This window comes from Meleagris gallopavo, chromosome 8 (genome assembly GCF_000146605.3).
Source record: "Meleagris gallopavo isolate NT-WF06-2002-E0010 breed Aviagen turkey brand Nicholas breeding stock chromosome 8, Turkey_5.1, whole genome shotgun sequence".
Classification (NCBI taxonomy): Eukaryota; Metazoa; Chordata; class Aves; order Galliformes; family Phasianidae; genus Meleagris; species Meleagris gallopavo.
This window is the reverse complement of record NC_015018.2, coordinates 9980652-9998120: the sequence shown is the minus strand read 5'-3', so window position 1 is coordinate 9998120 and position 17469 is coordinate 9980652. Positions and strand designations below refer to the sequence as shown.

Below are 17469 nucleotides of genomic sequence, written 5' to 3'. Positions count from 1 at the left end.
AAAAAAGAGGAAAATTCTACATGCTTATCTTAAACTTGTAATCCTCTTAATGTGGTGATGGATATAATCTAAAACCTTACCAAAAAGGTGTTATAAAAGAGATAACATATAGACCTTTCTTAGGAAAGGTAGTAGAAAATGCTAGGTAGAAAAAGGAGGGGAGAAAAAAAAAATAGACTTCAATCTGCAGAGACATGTTTTGTTTTGTTTACAGCATCTATTGTGCAGGTAAAAGAACCAATTGCTGCTGTGTACTTTATCATTTTGGTTACAGCATCCCAATAACAGGTTAGGATTGAGCTACTTTAAAATTTTTCTTGTGGAAAAAGACTAGCTCTGACGAGCTATCCTATATTCAGTCTACAACAATGACTCTAGGGAAGTGGGGCTGATTAAAATTACAAACAAAATTGAGATTTCTTTTATTTAGAATAACCACATGCAGAAAACATCTGTTGGCATTGGAATTTCAATGTTTTTAGACTTTGATCGTGCAATGAAATATATAAAATCTCTGGGAAGCAACATAATAAAATCATAAGATTAATCAATTATATGAAAGATGTTTTACACAGACACTAAGTATGTTAGTAGTGACTGAAATGACTTCTGTGTATTTTTGTGATAATTCTAATAAGCAGGTAGCATACAAAATGCATAATTTTATCTTAATTCTGTATTACTTATTTCAGCAACCATTTCTGAAACAACTTATAATGTTACCTTCTATGTAAATCTCTGCAGATGTGGAGTCTGTTCCATAGATATTTGAAGCAAAGCACGAGTAACGTCCTGTATCCTCCTCAAAAGCTTCAACAATTACCAGTGAGTGTCGATCACCTGTCTGGATAATTTGAATGTCTGGCGAATTTTCAAGCTCCTTGCCTTCACAGTACCACCTGCAAGGTAATAAATAAATAAATTTGGTTTTATCAGTAAAAGCAACTTGGTAACAAGAATAACAACACTGGAAGTCTTTCTGATGATAAAATGGGTGGTTTTTAGCCTGAAGGTTCCAACAGACTACTGCAGGCAAGCTGGATCAACAGTCATAGGAATAAAATATTTATGGTTTTCACAATATTCAGGTACAGCAAATAATAGAGCTCCTTTCTTTGCAGTATTTTAAACATACTAACAAACTAGTTTATATAAGGGATGTATTTTTCCTGATTTATAGAATTCAGTAGTAGGGTGGAAGAAAAGGAAGCTATGAGGTTGGAACACTATCAGTCCAGCTCTGAATTCTCTTAAGGTACATTCAGATCTGTGTTGTAGCTTAAAGTGTAGCAAAAAAAAACAAAAAACAAAAAAAACAAAACCAAAAACAAAAAACCCACAAAACAATCCTTAAAGAAACAAATTCCTTTGAATTTGTGATTCCAAAGTTCATGTTGTCTCAGAACGTCACTCACAGAAAATTTCATATTACTCTTCATTTTGTGAAATAGTTAAGAAAATCTGCTTTTAGTAGAAAAGCACATAAATATTGAAAGAGAAGTGATCTGTTAAAATATGGTGATACTTCCTTACAGGGCAATAGCAGTAAGAAATCTGGATTCTGAATTCTTTCTGCATGACACTGCTGTATTTCTTTTGAAACCCAGCTAAATATCCACAAGTGTTTTGGGCCCTTTAGAGACTTCACATTCTCATCTAAGACTTTCCTAAGTGCTCTTAACTCCCTCAGTTTTCAGAAGAGTGGTTTCGGCAAATGTAGGAGCCCAAGGAAAAGGAAAAGCAGCACCCGAACAGGCAGCTCATTGAGATGTGTTAATGACAGAAACCATCAGCTCAATTTATGAGAACTAACAGCAGGGGAGAACAGTCCTGATTATTATTGCTTGATAAAATGGAAAATGCATAACAAAAGGAGAAAAACCATGTGGGTTTGCAGAACCAGACTCAAATTTTATAGGACAACCTAGGTTTTATAGAAAAAGTACTATGTATAGGAATCCAAAGTTAAAAGGTTGGGATGATGTTCAGCAATACAGCTGTTTTTAAACAAATAGCTAAACTTAAAAAGCCCCTCTGAGATGCTGTCAAAGCAATGAGAAATGCATTTACGATTCTGCACCAAATAGGATTTGCTGAAGAAAGACTAAGGATATTTTGAATACTAAATTGTAATATTTCCTATTTTCAAGCTCATGCTGTAAATTGTTTTGGTACAATTCCACCTTAGGTATATTAAAAAACACAAATTTGTTTAACCAGTTAGTTACATTCACCTCTTGGAAATAACTTTTTATGGCAGTTTGTGATGCAAATTGTGCATGAAAAAAAACCCAAATGAATATGCTGGGGATAAAAGAAAAAAGCTATAAGGAAGTCCATAGTGTGGAAAACCAGAACTTAATAGCGGCATATTTTACAGTTGGAAAAAGGAGCCTTAAAGGTATAAAGGAGTACAGAACTGGAACTTAAATAGTGATTAGATAAGAAGTAAACTGTACTATTTGTGCACCATCAACATCAGCCACCCAACATGGCTTTCTTAAAGTAGGCAGGGTATTCCCCAGTCCACCTCAAGTTGCATGCTACTGTAATCTGTAGCTGTACAGTTCACTGACAGCCTGGAAACTGTGCATGTCCACCTGTTATGGTGGGAATCTCCTGAACTGTAGAATGAATTATACTGCTTAATATAATTTAGAAAGACAATCCGCTATAGATACAGCTAAAACTTAAAAGTCTTGTTTTGTGTTTACATTTGCCTGCTTATCTTCTTTTACAAGCTTCCACTGTAATGAGAAATGAAAGTTCTTCTAATAAAACAATTTTTGTGAAATTGATGTTTCTGACTGCAGCAGGCAGATATGTAGAAATATCATCATATATCAGTAGGGTGTGAAATGCCCTATCTCTCTTTCATGACATTTCACAGCTGAAGTACAGATTCACTACAATAAAATACATATCTAAATCCTTCTGCAGGGTTTTACCAAAGTGAAACTGGTGCTGCTTTACACAGAGAACTTCAGCCGAGGTTACCCAGTTGTCTTCCATTTGAGCCTATAGTGCTCTGATAGGCAAGCTCTGCAGATACTGGCAGCATTACTTTAAAATGTTACCATCTTAATGTTCACTTTTTTCCTGGAAGCCTCTCAGTGAAGAAAGGATGATAGGTTCAAATGTCTTTGTGGGCCCATTTGTCCCTGGTCTGGTCTGCTGAAAGTGGGTTTGCACAAGAGCACTGGACATGCGGATCTAGGATAACTGAACTATACAAATTCTCTTCTATGCCACTTCTGATACCTGCAAGTAACCGTAAAAGAAGGGGTGGGACAGTCTGGTGGCTACAGCTGCAGTCTTTGTCCTAAGTAATTAGATAAAGCTTTCTTCTTGACTAGCTCCCCAGGAGTATTACCTTTGCTTATCTGTTCTGTGATGCCCTTACAAACTTGTAAGACAGACATAGCAGCTCATAGTGGAGATGAAATGCAGGCCCTTGTCATTCAGAACACAAACTTCTAATGCCTGGGATAAAAGAATAACTCTGGCAGCTGTGAATAAGTAGAGGAAATTTTTAGCAGTCCCAAGGGAGAAATGCAGTAATGTGCATCAGAGAACTGATTAACCAGATACTTTGAAATTGATTAGTGCCATTTTTAGATTCCAGACTAGGAAATTATATAGGATTCCTATGATCCTCAAAGGATTTTTTTTTAATTCTGTATAAAACATGATTTATTTTTCTGTTCTTTTTAAGATTTGCAATTGGTGATAATTGGCAATGTTTATGTTTTCAGAAGAGAAAACTTAATGCTCATACACAGTTGAGTTACTGCAAGCACATATTGTGTGCTTGGATGTACAAGCAGACTTTTAGAAGGGTAATTCATGTAGGCAACTGTATATGTTTGGGAGCTGAGTCATGGCGCTTACTCACGTCTTTTTATATATCTACCTCATTCCTCTTCCTTACAATGTAGTCTTGTTTTAGCATGTTAATTTTAGCAGATGCGAAAAACTATCAAAGAGAATACCCGCGTTATAGAATATGATTTCATTTTAGCAGCATCTTTTCAGAACATTAAAATAACTTACATAGTACAATATTATATTTTTGTGTCCACCCAAACGTAGTTCCTCAATCAAGTGACCCATAATGCAAAACACATGCAATGCTGTGATACAATCATCACTAAGGTATAAGAACTTTGTGTTCTTCCTGATGAGCTTTTCCAGCTGTTAGTGTAGAGATAAGTCTGTAGTGCATGACTTTGTGAGGCAAATTCTAAATTCCTTTAAACAAAATTAAACACAACGTGTAAGTTATTTCCTGCAGTAATGTTAGTAGTATATAAGTAGTATATTCCTTCAAGAGACTCATGCAAATGATGAAGAATGATTTATTTTTTAAAATTTATTTTTTCCCTTTGATTCCAAAATTTGCAACAAAAGTGATTTAAAACTTCAGCGTTTAATTTGTTTCACATCTGGATTTTGTTCTCCTATGCAGTGTGTTCTTTAGATACTATCTTCACCACAGTGTGAAATTATTTTTAATTTGATTGTGTGCTAACTATGTTATTTGTTTTCAGTTCTTAGAGGTGAATAGCAATTCGCTCTTATAAAACTAGGCCTTAGGTAAACCTTTGGTGTGGCCATATATATTCTTCGCTTATTAACATTTTTATTTTATTCTTATGATTAAAAATGTTGTGCATGGTAGCAATTAAATGCCAGTTACAAAGGGAATTCTGACATTGAGATACGTGGCATGACTGAAGTAGCAATATTCTCTGTCACTGACATTTCATTCCTGCCACAAATTGTAGTGATAGCTTCATCATACAATGCAGATTCACATGAAGCACAAGCAGTGTCATCTGCTGTGCTAAAGTCATCCTAAGTATTAATCCATCTACTTGATTGGAGTTCTGTGTAAGAGAAGTTTAGTTCTCTAGGTTTTGAGCATTTAAACAGATAAATGGTTTCATTTGGCAGCCAGGAAAAAGAAATTAGTCAATCTGATGTGACTCCGGAATCTTAAAAATCTGCAATTGGCTACAGATCTAGTCTCAAACAAAGCAGCACTAAAATACACTTTTTAAGCTTTGTATGCCTATGTTAAAGAATGCTTTCATGGAAACCTTATGACATACAGCCTGTTTTTAGAACTTTTAAATCCTCATGACACTTCCAGGATGGCTGTGTATGCCATGCAGTGTGATTCATAAATAAAATTAACCTAAGAGTGATGTGCCAAACAGTTTGGAAAAATGTAGGCACCTCTGAGCTTGAGAAAATAAGGAGTGCTTGCCTCATGGAAAGAGGTGACTATCATACCTATCATTACTCATAAAGAAACAGAGCTATACAAGGCAGCAATGGAAGGAGCAAATATGCTACACATGACTCTTAAATACTTATTCCTTACCTGCATTATAGTCTGTAATCTAACAGTAATTGTAGTAGTGCTCTTTAGATGTGAGCTAATGTTTGTACCAGCTGCAGGCCTTTATACCATAGTATCAGTCTTTGTTAGTCTCTTCTGTGTCACTGCATTCAACTGATGATACTGAAAAAGGCTAACATTTAATTGAAACTTCTTTCTAGATAGATAGTCTCGAACTGTCTTCCTCTACCGTAATAGCTCATTAAATTAAGCTGAGTTATCTTAAAAGTAATTGGATGTGTCTATCTGGATTAATTCAGGAAGGTTTTAGCTTTCTGTACAGTGGTACTTCTATCAGTTTCCAGTTTCTCCTCTTGTTCCTCCATCCAATTTTCTGTCCCTTCGTGAGCTCTCATGCACTAGACAGCTACCCACCAAGCCTGTAAGTTATATAGCTCTATCACTGCCAATGATATTTTGACCCTGATCCATCATGAAAGGAACTTACAGTTTTAATGTCATCCACTTGTTTTTGTACGCTTTCAAGTGTGGTATCTGAATGCTTATTATACTTTCTAGTCCCATCCATTCTTGCGATCAGCTTCTCTCTAAATCTCCTCTCTCTGATTTCCTCCCTCATAATTACCATTACAGTTTAGCTACATGATTTCTACAGGTGGTGACTGAGAAATAGTACTGTAGAGCTTGCTGAATCTTCTTGTTTCACACTGCACTGGGTTCCCAAAATACCACTACAACATTATAAGTGTAAATGTTACAAGTATTATGAGTAACTTGGGATTCATTTTTGTGACACAGAAGTCCAGTGAAAGTCCCAGGACACAAGAAATATGAAATAGCACAAATGTCCAAGGAATACTTATTCCTTTTTTTTGTGGCATTCAGCTAGATGGAGGAAAGAAGAAATCATACTTCAGAACCAGCCACCGTTTAGCTTTCTCTCATCGGTTTGCCACCTTGCTAACTACTGAATTCCTAAGTCTACTGACTTTTGTATGTCTGGCTTATCTATTAGAATTCTTCTCTTCTTGCACCGCTTCATGCATACCAAACTAATTTACCACAAACCTCAGAAAACTGTAACTCCAAAAGCAGGGCAGTTGCCAGCTGTGAGCACAGCTTCACAGCTTCCACAGCTATGGCCAACAAGATGCTTTCATCACTGTTTTGGGAGCTCTACACAGCAGATTAAAGATGAGCACTATTTTTAGTGAAGAAACATGCATTCAGAGTCTCAGTGATTAATGGAACACATACCCCAGAATTTGTTACATTTTCTGTTTTCCTCTTGTAGCAGTGATTAAAAAGGCTATGATGACAGAAAGTACATGAATATGTATTACTCATGCAAATGACTTTTTTACACTCATTCTTTGTGTAACTCCTACACATGGGTGGAGTTGAAAGAATCTTGGATGAACAGGACAAATCTTGATAACAGATGATTATGATCAGCTACCGTTCCCAGCTTTCTCCCAGCTGACAACACATGCATACACACACAGACAAAAAAGGTTTATACTTGCACCCTTTTGTGGTAAATCTTTCATTTGTTAGTTTGAATTGTGAAACTGTGAAATGAAACCTGATGTTTTTCTTGAGCTTGACTGCTTGGGACTTGCTTTCTCTATGGGAATTTTTTCTCCATGTCTCTATTTACCTTGGTGCTGGGACTTCAGCATGTGAGTGTTTAATTCCGAAATAACCTCTGTTTTTTGTCGTGCACTCAAACCCTCATGCCCTAACATGCTGCACTGAATGCCTTCTGTCACTTCACAGTAGGAGCATTCAGTGGAGCAGTTAATGCAACTGGTAGATAAATGTTTTGTATTCTCCAGTATCTTGTCTGTGTGTCCATATCCCTAGTAAGGTATTCCTTCCCTTCTGATCTTCTCTGTTCTTCAAAAACCCTACCCTTCTTACAAGCAAGGGCCAGTAAACCATGTACACACTTGTGACGGAGAAGTACAACGCCTGACAGCAGTATATTATCCTTGGACAACTCTGACAGATACCTGTTCTATGAAAATGTAGCAGCTCCCATATTGACTGTCATGCACTTATGTAGATTATTATTTAAAATAAAATTAAACAGTGAAACAAATTTCAGTGGAAAACCTTATGTTTTGATGGGACAAAAATTCAATTCCATGGAATTGAATGCTGCCTGAGTTAGGTGGGTAAGCATTCTGCATATCCATGGGTACTCCATAGAATGAGTCACTTTTCTTGGATTCTCTGATTTGTCCTTGTGAGGTTTCAGTAACTTTATAGTGTCAGCTTCTAATTCAGATACTTGTTTGACACCCAACTTAGAAGGCATGAATACCTTTTCATTTTTATGTATGCGTCAAAGGCGTGGGTATAACATCCTTTTGAAAGGATGATTTTGTGGCTTTCTGGAGAAACACTTATTAGTACTGTGCACCAAAGTATGCTCCTATAAACAAGTAAATTGGTGTTGACCTTTTTTAAATACAAAAAAAACCCCAAACCAGATTGGGTTTGTATACAGGTCTATATGCATAAGAGAAAATTTTGTTTATTCTCTTTGTATTATAAATTATGAATGAGAGAAGAAAAAGAAATTTTTGCTCATGTCCAAGGATCCTAGAGGCATTTTTAATATCAAAAAGATTTATCAAGGCAAGTGCTCAGACAGATAAGTCTCGAAGCCTTTATAAGTGTTGTATTCAGAGAGACATGCTAATATCTGGGGAATTATATTTCCTGTCTATTTTCTGGCACCGTTTTTTTTTCTTTGGTCAGACTACTCTATGTACTTAAGGGCTGAATGTATGAACTCCACCATAAGTATGCCTCAAAAAGTTCATTTCAGCAGTGACTTTGGACAGAAAGCATATTCTTCCCAAATAAGTTATTTCTCAACTTCAGCTCAGATACCTGTTTTTAAAACCAAACCATTGAGTCCTTCCTATTACTGTCATGGGCAAGAGAAACTATGTGGTACCATGGGTCAAAGTTGTGTTAGGGACTGAGAACCTGTGTGACTCTTATGAAGGCACTAGTGGGGTAGAACGATGTTAGTCACAGCTCAGGGATCCTACAGATATCATAACTTTTCTTCATGACAAGATTGTCTATAACTAAAGACAGGTGAATACAAGAGGACTCATTTATATATCTTTGTTCCTATATACTCAATAACGTGTTGTAAAATATTCTTCCTTCTGAAAAATAGTATCTGATGTGCCAGAAAACCAAGAGAGCGAAAGACAAGAATTGTTTACTGCAGAAATCTTTGGAGCTTCCATCTTCATAAAATTAAATATTTTTCATTTGATAATGTTGCCTATTAGTTCGGTGGGAAAGCCGACAATAGCGCTGACTGCAGCAGTCCTGTATCCAGCATTGTCTGAGTATATTAGGAAGACAAGAACTGTTGTAATGAGCTGACAATTGGAGAAAGTGGGCCATCTGTGAAACTCACAGTCCCTTAATTACATGCTGAACACAAACAGTTCTTTTCAGTGTTTAGAAGAACGACGCAGCTCTAAATGCCCATAGAGGAATCTATTTCTGATACTGCAGACAGTAGCTTGCAAATAAGTATTGCACTTCTCTAGAAAGCGGATAGAATTTTCCTTTAATGTTGTATTGATACGGTCCCATCAAAGGAAATGTGATTCCACCAATGTCACTGAGGGGTAAATTTGGCTAATTTTCTCTATGAGAACAAATTCAGATTTCAAAACACTGAGATTGAGAATTGTCTAGGTAAATTTAAAATGCAGAGTAATCTATTTCTCATTTCATTTATGATATCGATGAGTAAAATGCAGCTCTTTCACACTTCCTTTCACCTTCAGTGATCTTTGCAAATGTTACCTATTTAACCTTCAAAATCCTCATAGATAAAGGTGAAAACTAAGTGGTCAGATTTAGCAGGCTAGTCATTCAATATGGATATGTGCCAATTAATGTGTCCTGCTCTTGATAGAATAGAACTAATTTTTCTGAGCTCATGGCAGAATTTTGTTAGAATCTGACTTAGAACTGAGCTGTTGATAGTAGCATAATAACTCAGTTGCATTCTTTTCTTTTCTGTTCATTTATGGAGGGCTTTGACCTATAGGAAACTGTTTGCTCATAGAACCATAGAATGATTTGGATTAGAAGGGAAGTCTGAGATCATGTAGTTCCAACCCCCTGCTATAGGTAGGGACGCCTCCACTAGACCAAGTTGCTCATAGCCCCATCCAGACTGCCTTGAATGCCTCCAGGGAAGTGGCCCCAAGACCACTCTGGGCAACTGTTCCATTGTCTCACAACCCTCATGGTAAAGAGCTTCTTCCTATTGTCCAGTCTACCCTCTTCCAGACTAAAGCACTTAATCTCAAATCAGTTACAGGTGTTTTTATTAGCCAGTTCACACAGTCTTGTTTTCCATTAACTTCTCACTCAGAAGTTAGTATTTCTTTCTATTGTGGAAATACAATATTTAAAAACAGTTCTATTAAACTCTAAGAAAATAATATGCACAAGAGTGCGTTGCCTTAAAATGTAACTATTCTTTGTTATGATTTAAAGAAAGCATTTCTTCATTGTAATCAATTTCAATAATGAAGATTAAGGGACTTCTGCTACAGATTCCTGAAATATATGCGTTAAAATATCTGAAAAGAGTAAGGCATACACCTACTGTTACAGATAAACAAAATGACAATATGTTTATGCAGAACGTGTTTACCTGACTTCAGGTGCGGGGATTCCTACCACAATGCAGTCCAATTGCACTTTGGTTCCTTCAGGAACTTCCCTGCTCTTCAGTTTTTGAGTGAAGCGTGGTGGCTGTCCAATAGGCTCATCAGAATATGCAGATTCTGACTCTGTTTTTAGTTCCGCACTTGTCATTTGGTTGATAGATTCCGAGTTTTCTGCTAGTTGATCTTCTATTTTTTCAAATGTTTCCTCTGATTTGTTTTCCAAGTCTAGAGGTAGCGGAATGGAAAGCCTCTCTCTGTTTTCTGATGTACTGGAGAGACTAGAGCTAGCTTTTTGAGCAGACTTAGAGCTCTTAGAATCAATTTTGCCCCTGTAATTTTTGCAGGTTCGGGGTCTTATTCTTTCAGAGTTGTGAGCTTTGAAAAGTGAAGAAAGTTCCTCAATAAAATCTGCTGCCTTGTTTAGGAATTCCTTCTTTGATTCTGATTCAGAGGGAAGGTGTTTCTTTAGATCTTGAGGGCTCCCTTTGGAACCTTTTATATTTGTGGCACGGTCCTGGCAAAAGTTTGCAGGCAGGCCATTGTCTGATGTTTTTAAAGCTGTAGAGTAGGCCATTTGTTTGTTTTTTCCAGTGTTTTTCAGTTGATCTGGGAGATGAAGCTCATCCTGTTTAGCTTCCAGTGGATTCTGATCAATAGCTTGTCTTGCTAGGTTTACACTTTCATTTAACTCTTCTTGACTCAAAAAGGCAGAGAGATCTGGAAGATCATCTTGGGCAAGTACCTCATCTGAATCACCAGAGTTGTTGCCGTAAAGAAAGTTATGTGAAGTTGGTTCTGATCTGCTTCTTTCACTGTTCCCTTGATGCTTAGTTTCAGCTAAATAACTTTCTCTCAGAAGTTGAGATATTGAAGTTGAGGATTCTATACTGTCGTCTTGCATGCTGCCAATAAAAAGGACAAATAGGACCACCTTATCAATAGAAAATTTGTTGATTGCACAGAATCTGAAAAGCAGAACACATTTTCAAAGTGCAACTGTTTGCTAGATATTAACTGGCCTTCTTTTAAAGGCTTGTTTCAGTACATGCTGCCAGATACTATCACCTTTGCACAGAGGAATCCATCATTTATAACTTTCTACCATGGTAGCCTTGAATTGCTGTTGTATTGCTTGATAATTTATACGCTGTTCTAGGCAAAACTTCAATTATAGAGTTATTGACTATGTTTCAGTGTCAAATCTTTCACATCGCTCATGTGTGAGTTTAGAAACAGCCTCATCAGATAGATTAAATGCTGGCTATTTCAAGGACTGAGAGTTGTGGAGGAACAAAGTACTTTTAAATTAAGTTTAATTTTAGCTTTCAAGACACTGAAGTAGTAAGTAAATGAATCCTCAAAAAACATGTGAGGGATGAGGGGAAGGAAGACGGAGGGGAGAGAGGAACAAATATATTCTATAATGACATTTTTTCATTTAAAATTCTTAAAGATATTGCATTATAGGAAACAATAATGATGTTAAATGTACTATGCCTTCTTAAATTAAACATTATTTCTAATAAGCTATCTATTTCAAATAAAGTAGAGAATTTTGTCATTATTCAATACAAACATAATTTGTACTATAGGTCTTTAAAATCATTATCTGAGGTCATTCAGATTTTGAAAAAAAATGTACCACAGATGAGAAGATGAAGTCCATTTTTAACCTGCATTCCTGATAAGTGAAGCTAGGTCATTCCTTTTAATACCTAATTCAGTTCTTCTGCATATTATACTTTTTATTTATGTAAGAGCTATTTTAAATATAGAGTGATTCAGATATCTTATTAATGTGCTAATTTTACGGTGGCTTAAATATGGAGAAAAATAAATATGTTCATAACCTTTCAGAGCTGACATCTCACAAATGCTGAAACAAATGCATGAGTTTTTGCAGAATCTGTCCCTCAGAACATGGGCAATGCACGGTATCTCTTTCAGGATCTCTTCATCTGTGGCCTGGCAAGCCTTGCTGTGGTGGTTTCTAATACTCCTACTCCAAGGTATCTGCTTTGTCACACTGCAGGTTCTGTTCCTGTAGTGGCATCAAGAAAGGGGAATTGTGTATGCACTTCCTCAGTCATTTCCAGTCATAGCCTTATGTGACAGCCTAAGTTGCCAGTGAAAGAGAAGTAAAAAAGGTATCTCTGTTGTAAAAGGCTTTCTGTTCTGTTAGAGGAACAGTTGTCCCTGGAAAAGTGATGGTAAAAAGCAAATGAGGTTGCAGTATCTTGTACTGATACAGTATCTGTTCCAGGACAATGAAAAATAACCCTTCTTCCTTATTTATAAAAAGGAAAGCTTCTATTTACACTTCTTGTATTCATCAGTGAATGATCATAAAGCTTCTGTATTCTGATGTGTGTTTTGAGACCTAAAACCCTCTGGCTGATGCACAATTTGTTGTGATGAAGTTCTATTTCCTATGTAAATATTTAACATTTTAGTTTGTATTGATTTCATTGTTTTGGTAATATGAAACAATCAAAATCAGTAAGACAATAAAGGCACCTGATCATATTGATAAGTTTGTGCCTATAGGAAAAACTATAATTCAAATACTGTATAAATTATATACTTCTAAATAACCCATCTAGTCCCCAGTGCAAATTCCAGCTGTAAAGCAACACCTGCCTCACTCTTGCAACTGAGCTGGGATGTGCAATACTGATCAAATGCTTGGTGTTAGATTATCTGGCACAGTTGAAGTGAAGCTGTGGTGCATAAGAGAACACTGATTTGGGAAACCCACATGAGGTAATGCTATAAGCTGTTTCATGACTGGATAGGGTATGTAATATAACCTCATCGGAGAACAAAGAGGTTTCCCTAAGGCATACAGTTCCAGTTCTATGGGGACCACTTTTGCTTGCTCAGCTTTTACTTCTTAAACAGCTGTGCAACCTTACTGTAGCTGAATGTTTTTAAAGGGTTATATTATCTTGTTTATATGCTGATTGCACACTTTGTACCGTAAAGGTCAAAGCTAAACCTATGGTTTCAGCTCTGAAGTGTTTAAATGCCTTCTAATGTAAGGAGTTCGTAGCTTGGGAGGCAAACCTTGCTTGCACTTCATCCTTGCTGAATGAATGGCAGACATAGAGTTTAGCAGTGATGAAGGACCAAACTGGCTTTTGAACTGCTTCCCATGTGCTGCCTTCTACTTAAAAACAGAGGGAAAGAAACAGAGTCATAGCCAGCTCTTTTCTCTGCACCATACAGCTGTTTTAGCCTGAAAAAAAAGAGAGCAGTGTGTACTTCTAGTAGGATGTCATAGGAAGTACACTCTACATTCCTCTGGAAGGACATGGCTCCGCACTGACCTCTGTGTGTGGCAATGGCTGAATGGAAACATCTAGCTGTAGGTATCTTTGTGTACTTTTAGATGCTGCAGCTGAAGGTTGTATTTTACGAGGCTGGAGAGGTATAATGTAATTGCAAAATTTAGCTTGCTAGTTTTCTTGGCTACTCTTTCTGAACCATTTCAGGATGGCATGTTGTAATTTGATCTCCAGAGTCTGTAAATGTCATTAGAGCTGAGGAAGGGCTATGCAGTTCCTTAGTGAACAGTGGAAAGTGTACAGAGGAAATGCAAATGTGTGGTCAAAACCTGCTGAAATCAAGTAAAGAACTTCTGCATTAATGTTATTGATTGAGTTTATAAACATAATCTGTCTACATGGGGTTTCATCTTCCTCTGCTGTAAAGATATTGCTTTAATTAATTTCTCATGTAGGGGTTATGTCTATTTCAACAGAGGTTGTTAAGCACCCTGCAGCTTTTCTGCACTTAGCCATAGTAAAGCAACTGTTCACTCCGTACAGTTGAGACTTTGTTTTGGGTCTTGTATGTCTCCTATTCATCGAACAAGGCATTGAAACATGAAATAGTTTCTGCTAATTTTCTTAAGGGCTGTTACTGCAGTATGGGGAGACACTCTCAAAGCACATGTTTTTGGTTTGGAAAAATAGTTTTATAATTCAAGATTGTGAAAAAGTATAGTGAATAAGCAAGTGTCTGATAGCCAAAGGAGGAAAAAGAGATGTAAATTTCTGCAAAATAACAAAATTGTGAATACTGTAGCTGATGAAAATATAAAATGATAAAGGAAATGAAAGTGATCAAATAAAAACTTCCTACACTGATGGCTCATTTAGACTAGTTGTAATACAATTGGACAAAGCATCTTCTGTTCATGTGACCAGGCTAGACAGAGCAGCCATATGTGGCAGAGCAAAATCATTTGTCTGTCACAGTTCTGAGAGGGCATGTAGGAAGCAAATGAACAAATCACTGTTTCAAACTTGTCTCTGCCCATCTGAGGACAGCTGAGCAGATATGAGTGAAAGAAAACAAACAGTTCCCCAGGAAATCAGCTGAACGACTTCCTAATATCCATTAGAACAGGGGTAGAAAAGAGCAGACTGCTCCTTCTGGTGCTGGGAAGCAAGATATTGATGAAAACAAATCTGATGCCAAATTCTTAGTGCTTAGAGAGCCTTGGTGGTAGGTTTTGTGGTTTGTTGTGTTTTTTTTTTTTTACTTTAGCTCGGGGTCAGAATATAACTAACTCTTCTCTATTTTCAGCTTGTGTAGAAGACAATTTTAAGTTCTATTTTTTAGTAAGGGAGAAGTTGGGTACTAGTCAAATGTAGCACTTTGAAGCAGTGCTTTGCTATTGCTGAAGTTTTAGGACATTTTGAATGATGTGATATTTCTGATGTTGCTGTGAGACTGACAGACAATCCAGTTACAAGTATGCCTTGGCAGATGCCCAGTTTCTGTCCTTTTCTTCCCACCCCAAAAGGAGTTCTTCTCCTCAAGCAGTACAGAAGTCTGATGGTGGAAAGAAGCACTGGGTAGACTGAGGCCATTCAGATTTCACAGCTGATGGAAACTGGCTTTGTTTGAAATGAACCAAGCATACAGCCTGACAAGGTCTGGGGGCCAGATAGCAGTAGGGCCAAATTCAATATATTTTCTAAAATGCATATGTGGACTGTCTTTCCAGTGAGCAAAAATATATAACCAAAAGAAAACTATGCTATTACAGGTTTGATTAATACAAGAATAATGCAGGCTTTATGTAGTCAAAATAAGTATCTAAGCTCCAAAGTTAAGACCTGGGCTTGAATCCAGTCTTTCTCTTTCCTGGACTGTTTGTATTGTTTAGATTTTGATGTGGAACTGGCATCAATATGCTCCAAGCCTTCCCTTTATTTTTTCCTAATTGGGCTTTGAGACAGAAGTGTCTTTGTGGCTACATAAAAATCATCCCATACTCCCCCAGCAGTGGCACAGATTGCTGGGAGTGAGTCAGAGCATGGCACATGTCTGCAATATCACAAGGCAAGCAACAAGTACACCATAACTGCAAGTATCTATCTTGAGCTGTAAAGAATAATCAGTAGGGAGGACAGATATTAGTACAAATAGAGTAAGCAGTAATCTGTAGTGTCAATGAAAGCACTAAGAATTTTGCAAACTGGAAAAATGTCTCTATTTATGAACTGCTATCAAGGGGAGGAATTGCAATGTTTAGTTATGAATAGTAGTGAATAATAGTTATGAATAATAGCAATAAACTGATGCTGCTTAGGATTGAAAATGGGATAACTGACTTCAGGAGTCAGCAGTTCTCCAGTTTTAACTGCTTCATTACCATAGCAGCAAACAAATACACTGGAGGCAGCTTCTTTTGCTTTTCCAGGACACTTACAGCAGTGACACTGGGCACCTATTGTCTTGAAAGGCCTCCAAGAATGTCTTGAACTGACTGCATAAACTGGCTACGCCAACTTTTGTGGTTCACTAAATCAGATTCCACAAGAAAATTAATTGCATAAGCTTTCGGATTTTCTATGAGCCTACATAGAACATTTACAGCAATGTTCTTTTATTAGCCAAGTGGTCTTTAAGATAAAATACGCGCAGAAGTAAAATTAAATTCCAAAGATTGTATAGGCAATAGTGTAGCTTGAAAATCATTATATGGAAGGCAGGAAAATCATCCCAGGGAGCTTGTGCAGTGGAATGCTGTACTCTTTTGTTTCCTATTGCTGAGTCATCACTAAAGAATTGAAGTTTTTTCCTAAGAAAATAGTGGTACTGAAATCTCAGCAAAACTGAAGAGAGTCACAGGTATATCTGAGTGCATATCCTATATTTTGTTTGGATACAAATGGTGTCGAATGCTTAATGCTCTAAAGATGTCCTTTTCAAACACTCCTTCACTTATCATAGCATCATAGAGCTACAGAATGGTTTGGGTTGGAAGGGATCTCAAAGCCCATCCAGCCTCAATCCCTGCTGTGGGCTGGCTGTCCCCCAGCAGCTCAGGCTGCCCAGGGCCCCATCTGTGGCACTGTGCACCTCCAGGGATGGGGCACCCACAGTTCTGGGCATCAGTGCCAGTGCCTCACCGTCCTCTGCGTGAAGAATTTCCTCTTAATATCTAACCTAAATCTTTAACCTAAAAAAAGGGAGCTGTTCCCCCTCGTCTTGTCACTATCTGCCCGTGTATAAAGCCTGTTTCCCTCATACTTGTAAGCTTCCTTTAAGTATTGGAAGGCCACAATGTCTGAACCATAATAAAAAAAGTTATCCACAAATAGCAGACTTAATGACAAAAAAATAAAAATAAAATTAAACATTTTCTCTGGCTTTCAATTATAGTTAAAAATAGTTTTAGTTGGAATATTTTGCTTCTCTCTGGCTTTTCAAGTTAGCATTATTTTGTGGCTGCTTTTGTATGAAATCCCAGGATCAGAACACCCACCAAAATGTTCTTTCTTTGCATAATGGCACTTCTGTGAGCTTTACACATCAAGATTCTGGACCTGCATGTCCATCACTGCTGTTCAGAAGCTAGAAAGTTTAGCAGATCTTATAGGCTATACCTTTTTTCAGTTATTTTAATTGCAAATAAATTGCATTTACACATTCCACTGTTGAGCACTAATAGTCCTATGGGTGTTTCAACTGTAGGAGTGCACAATGCAAAGCAAGCTAAGAGACGACACAAGAGGTCTGTCTCCCACATGTTTAAAGATCACAATCACATTCTTATGTGCTTGCAGGAATTCTCACTTGGCTGTTGCCTTTGTCACCATTTCCGGTTGCTGTCTGTTGATGTGCGATGATAGCTGCTGGAGGACTGATAGAGACTCTAGAAAATAAAAGGTTAGGCTGGAACTGAGGACTAAGGTTGGCAGTTGTGTGTGTTTGGGGATGTGAGAATAAGGTACTTTTAATCACTGCATTTAGAAAGCTGTGTACAAGAAGATGATTTACTTTTCTGTTTTAGACACAGTAGTTTTGCATTCCATTCCTTGTAATGAATCAAGTAAGTGAAGTGTTGTAGTTAAA

The 17469-nt window shown here is 37.1% G+C and overlaps 1 protein-coding gene across 2 annotated transcripts in view; it reads right to left on the bottom strand.

Moving 5' to 3' along the window:
- The window catches only part of MYPN (myopalladin), a 67479-nt gene that overhangs the window by 32300 nt on the left and 17710 nt on the right, over positions 1-17469 (bottom strand). For both annotated transcript variants that reach the window (XM_010714270.3, XM_010714268.3), the window contains exons 2-3: positions 10080-10997; positions 724-899 (exon numbers count right to left, since the gene is read on the bottom strand). In XM_010714270.3, coding sequence (XP_010712572.1) covers positions 724-899; positions 10080-10996 — 1093 coding nt within the window. In that variant the 5' untranslated portion in view covers position 10997. The remainder of the gene's footprint in view (positions 1-723; positions 900-10079; positions 10998-17469) is intronic.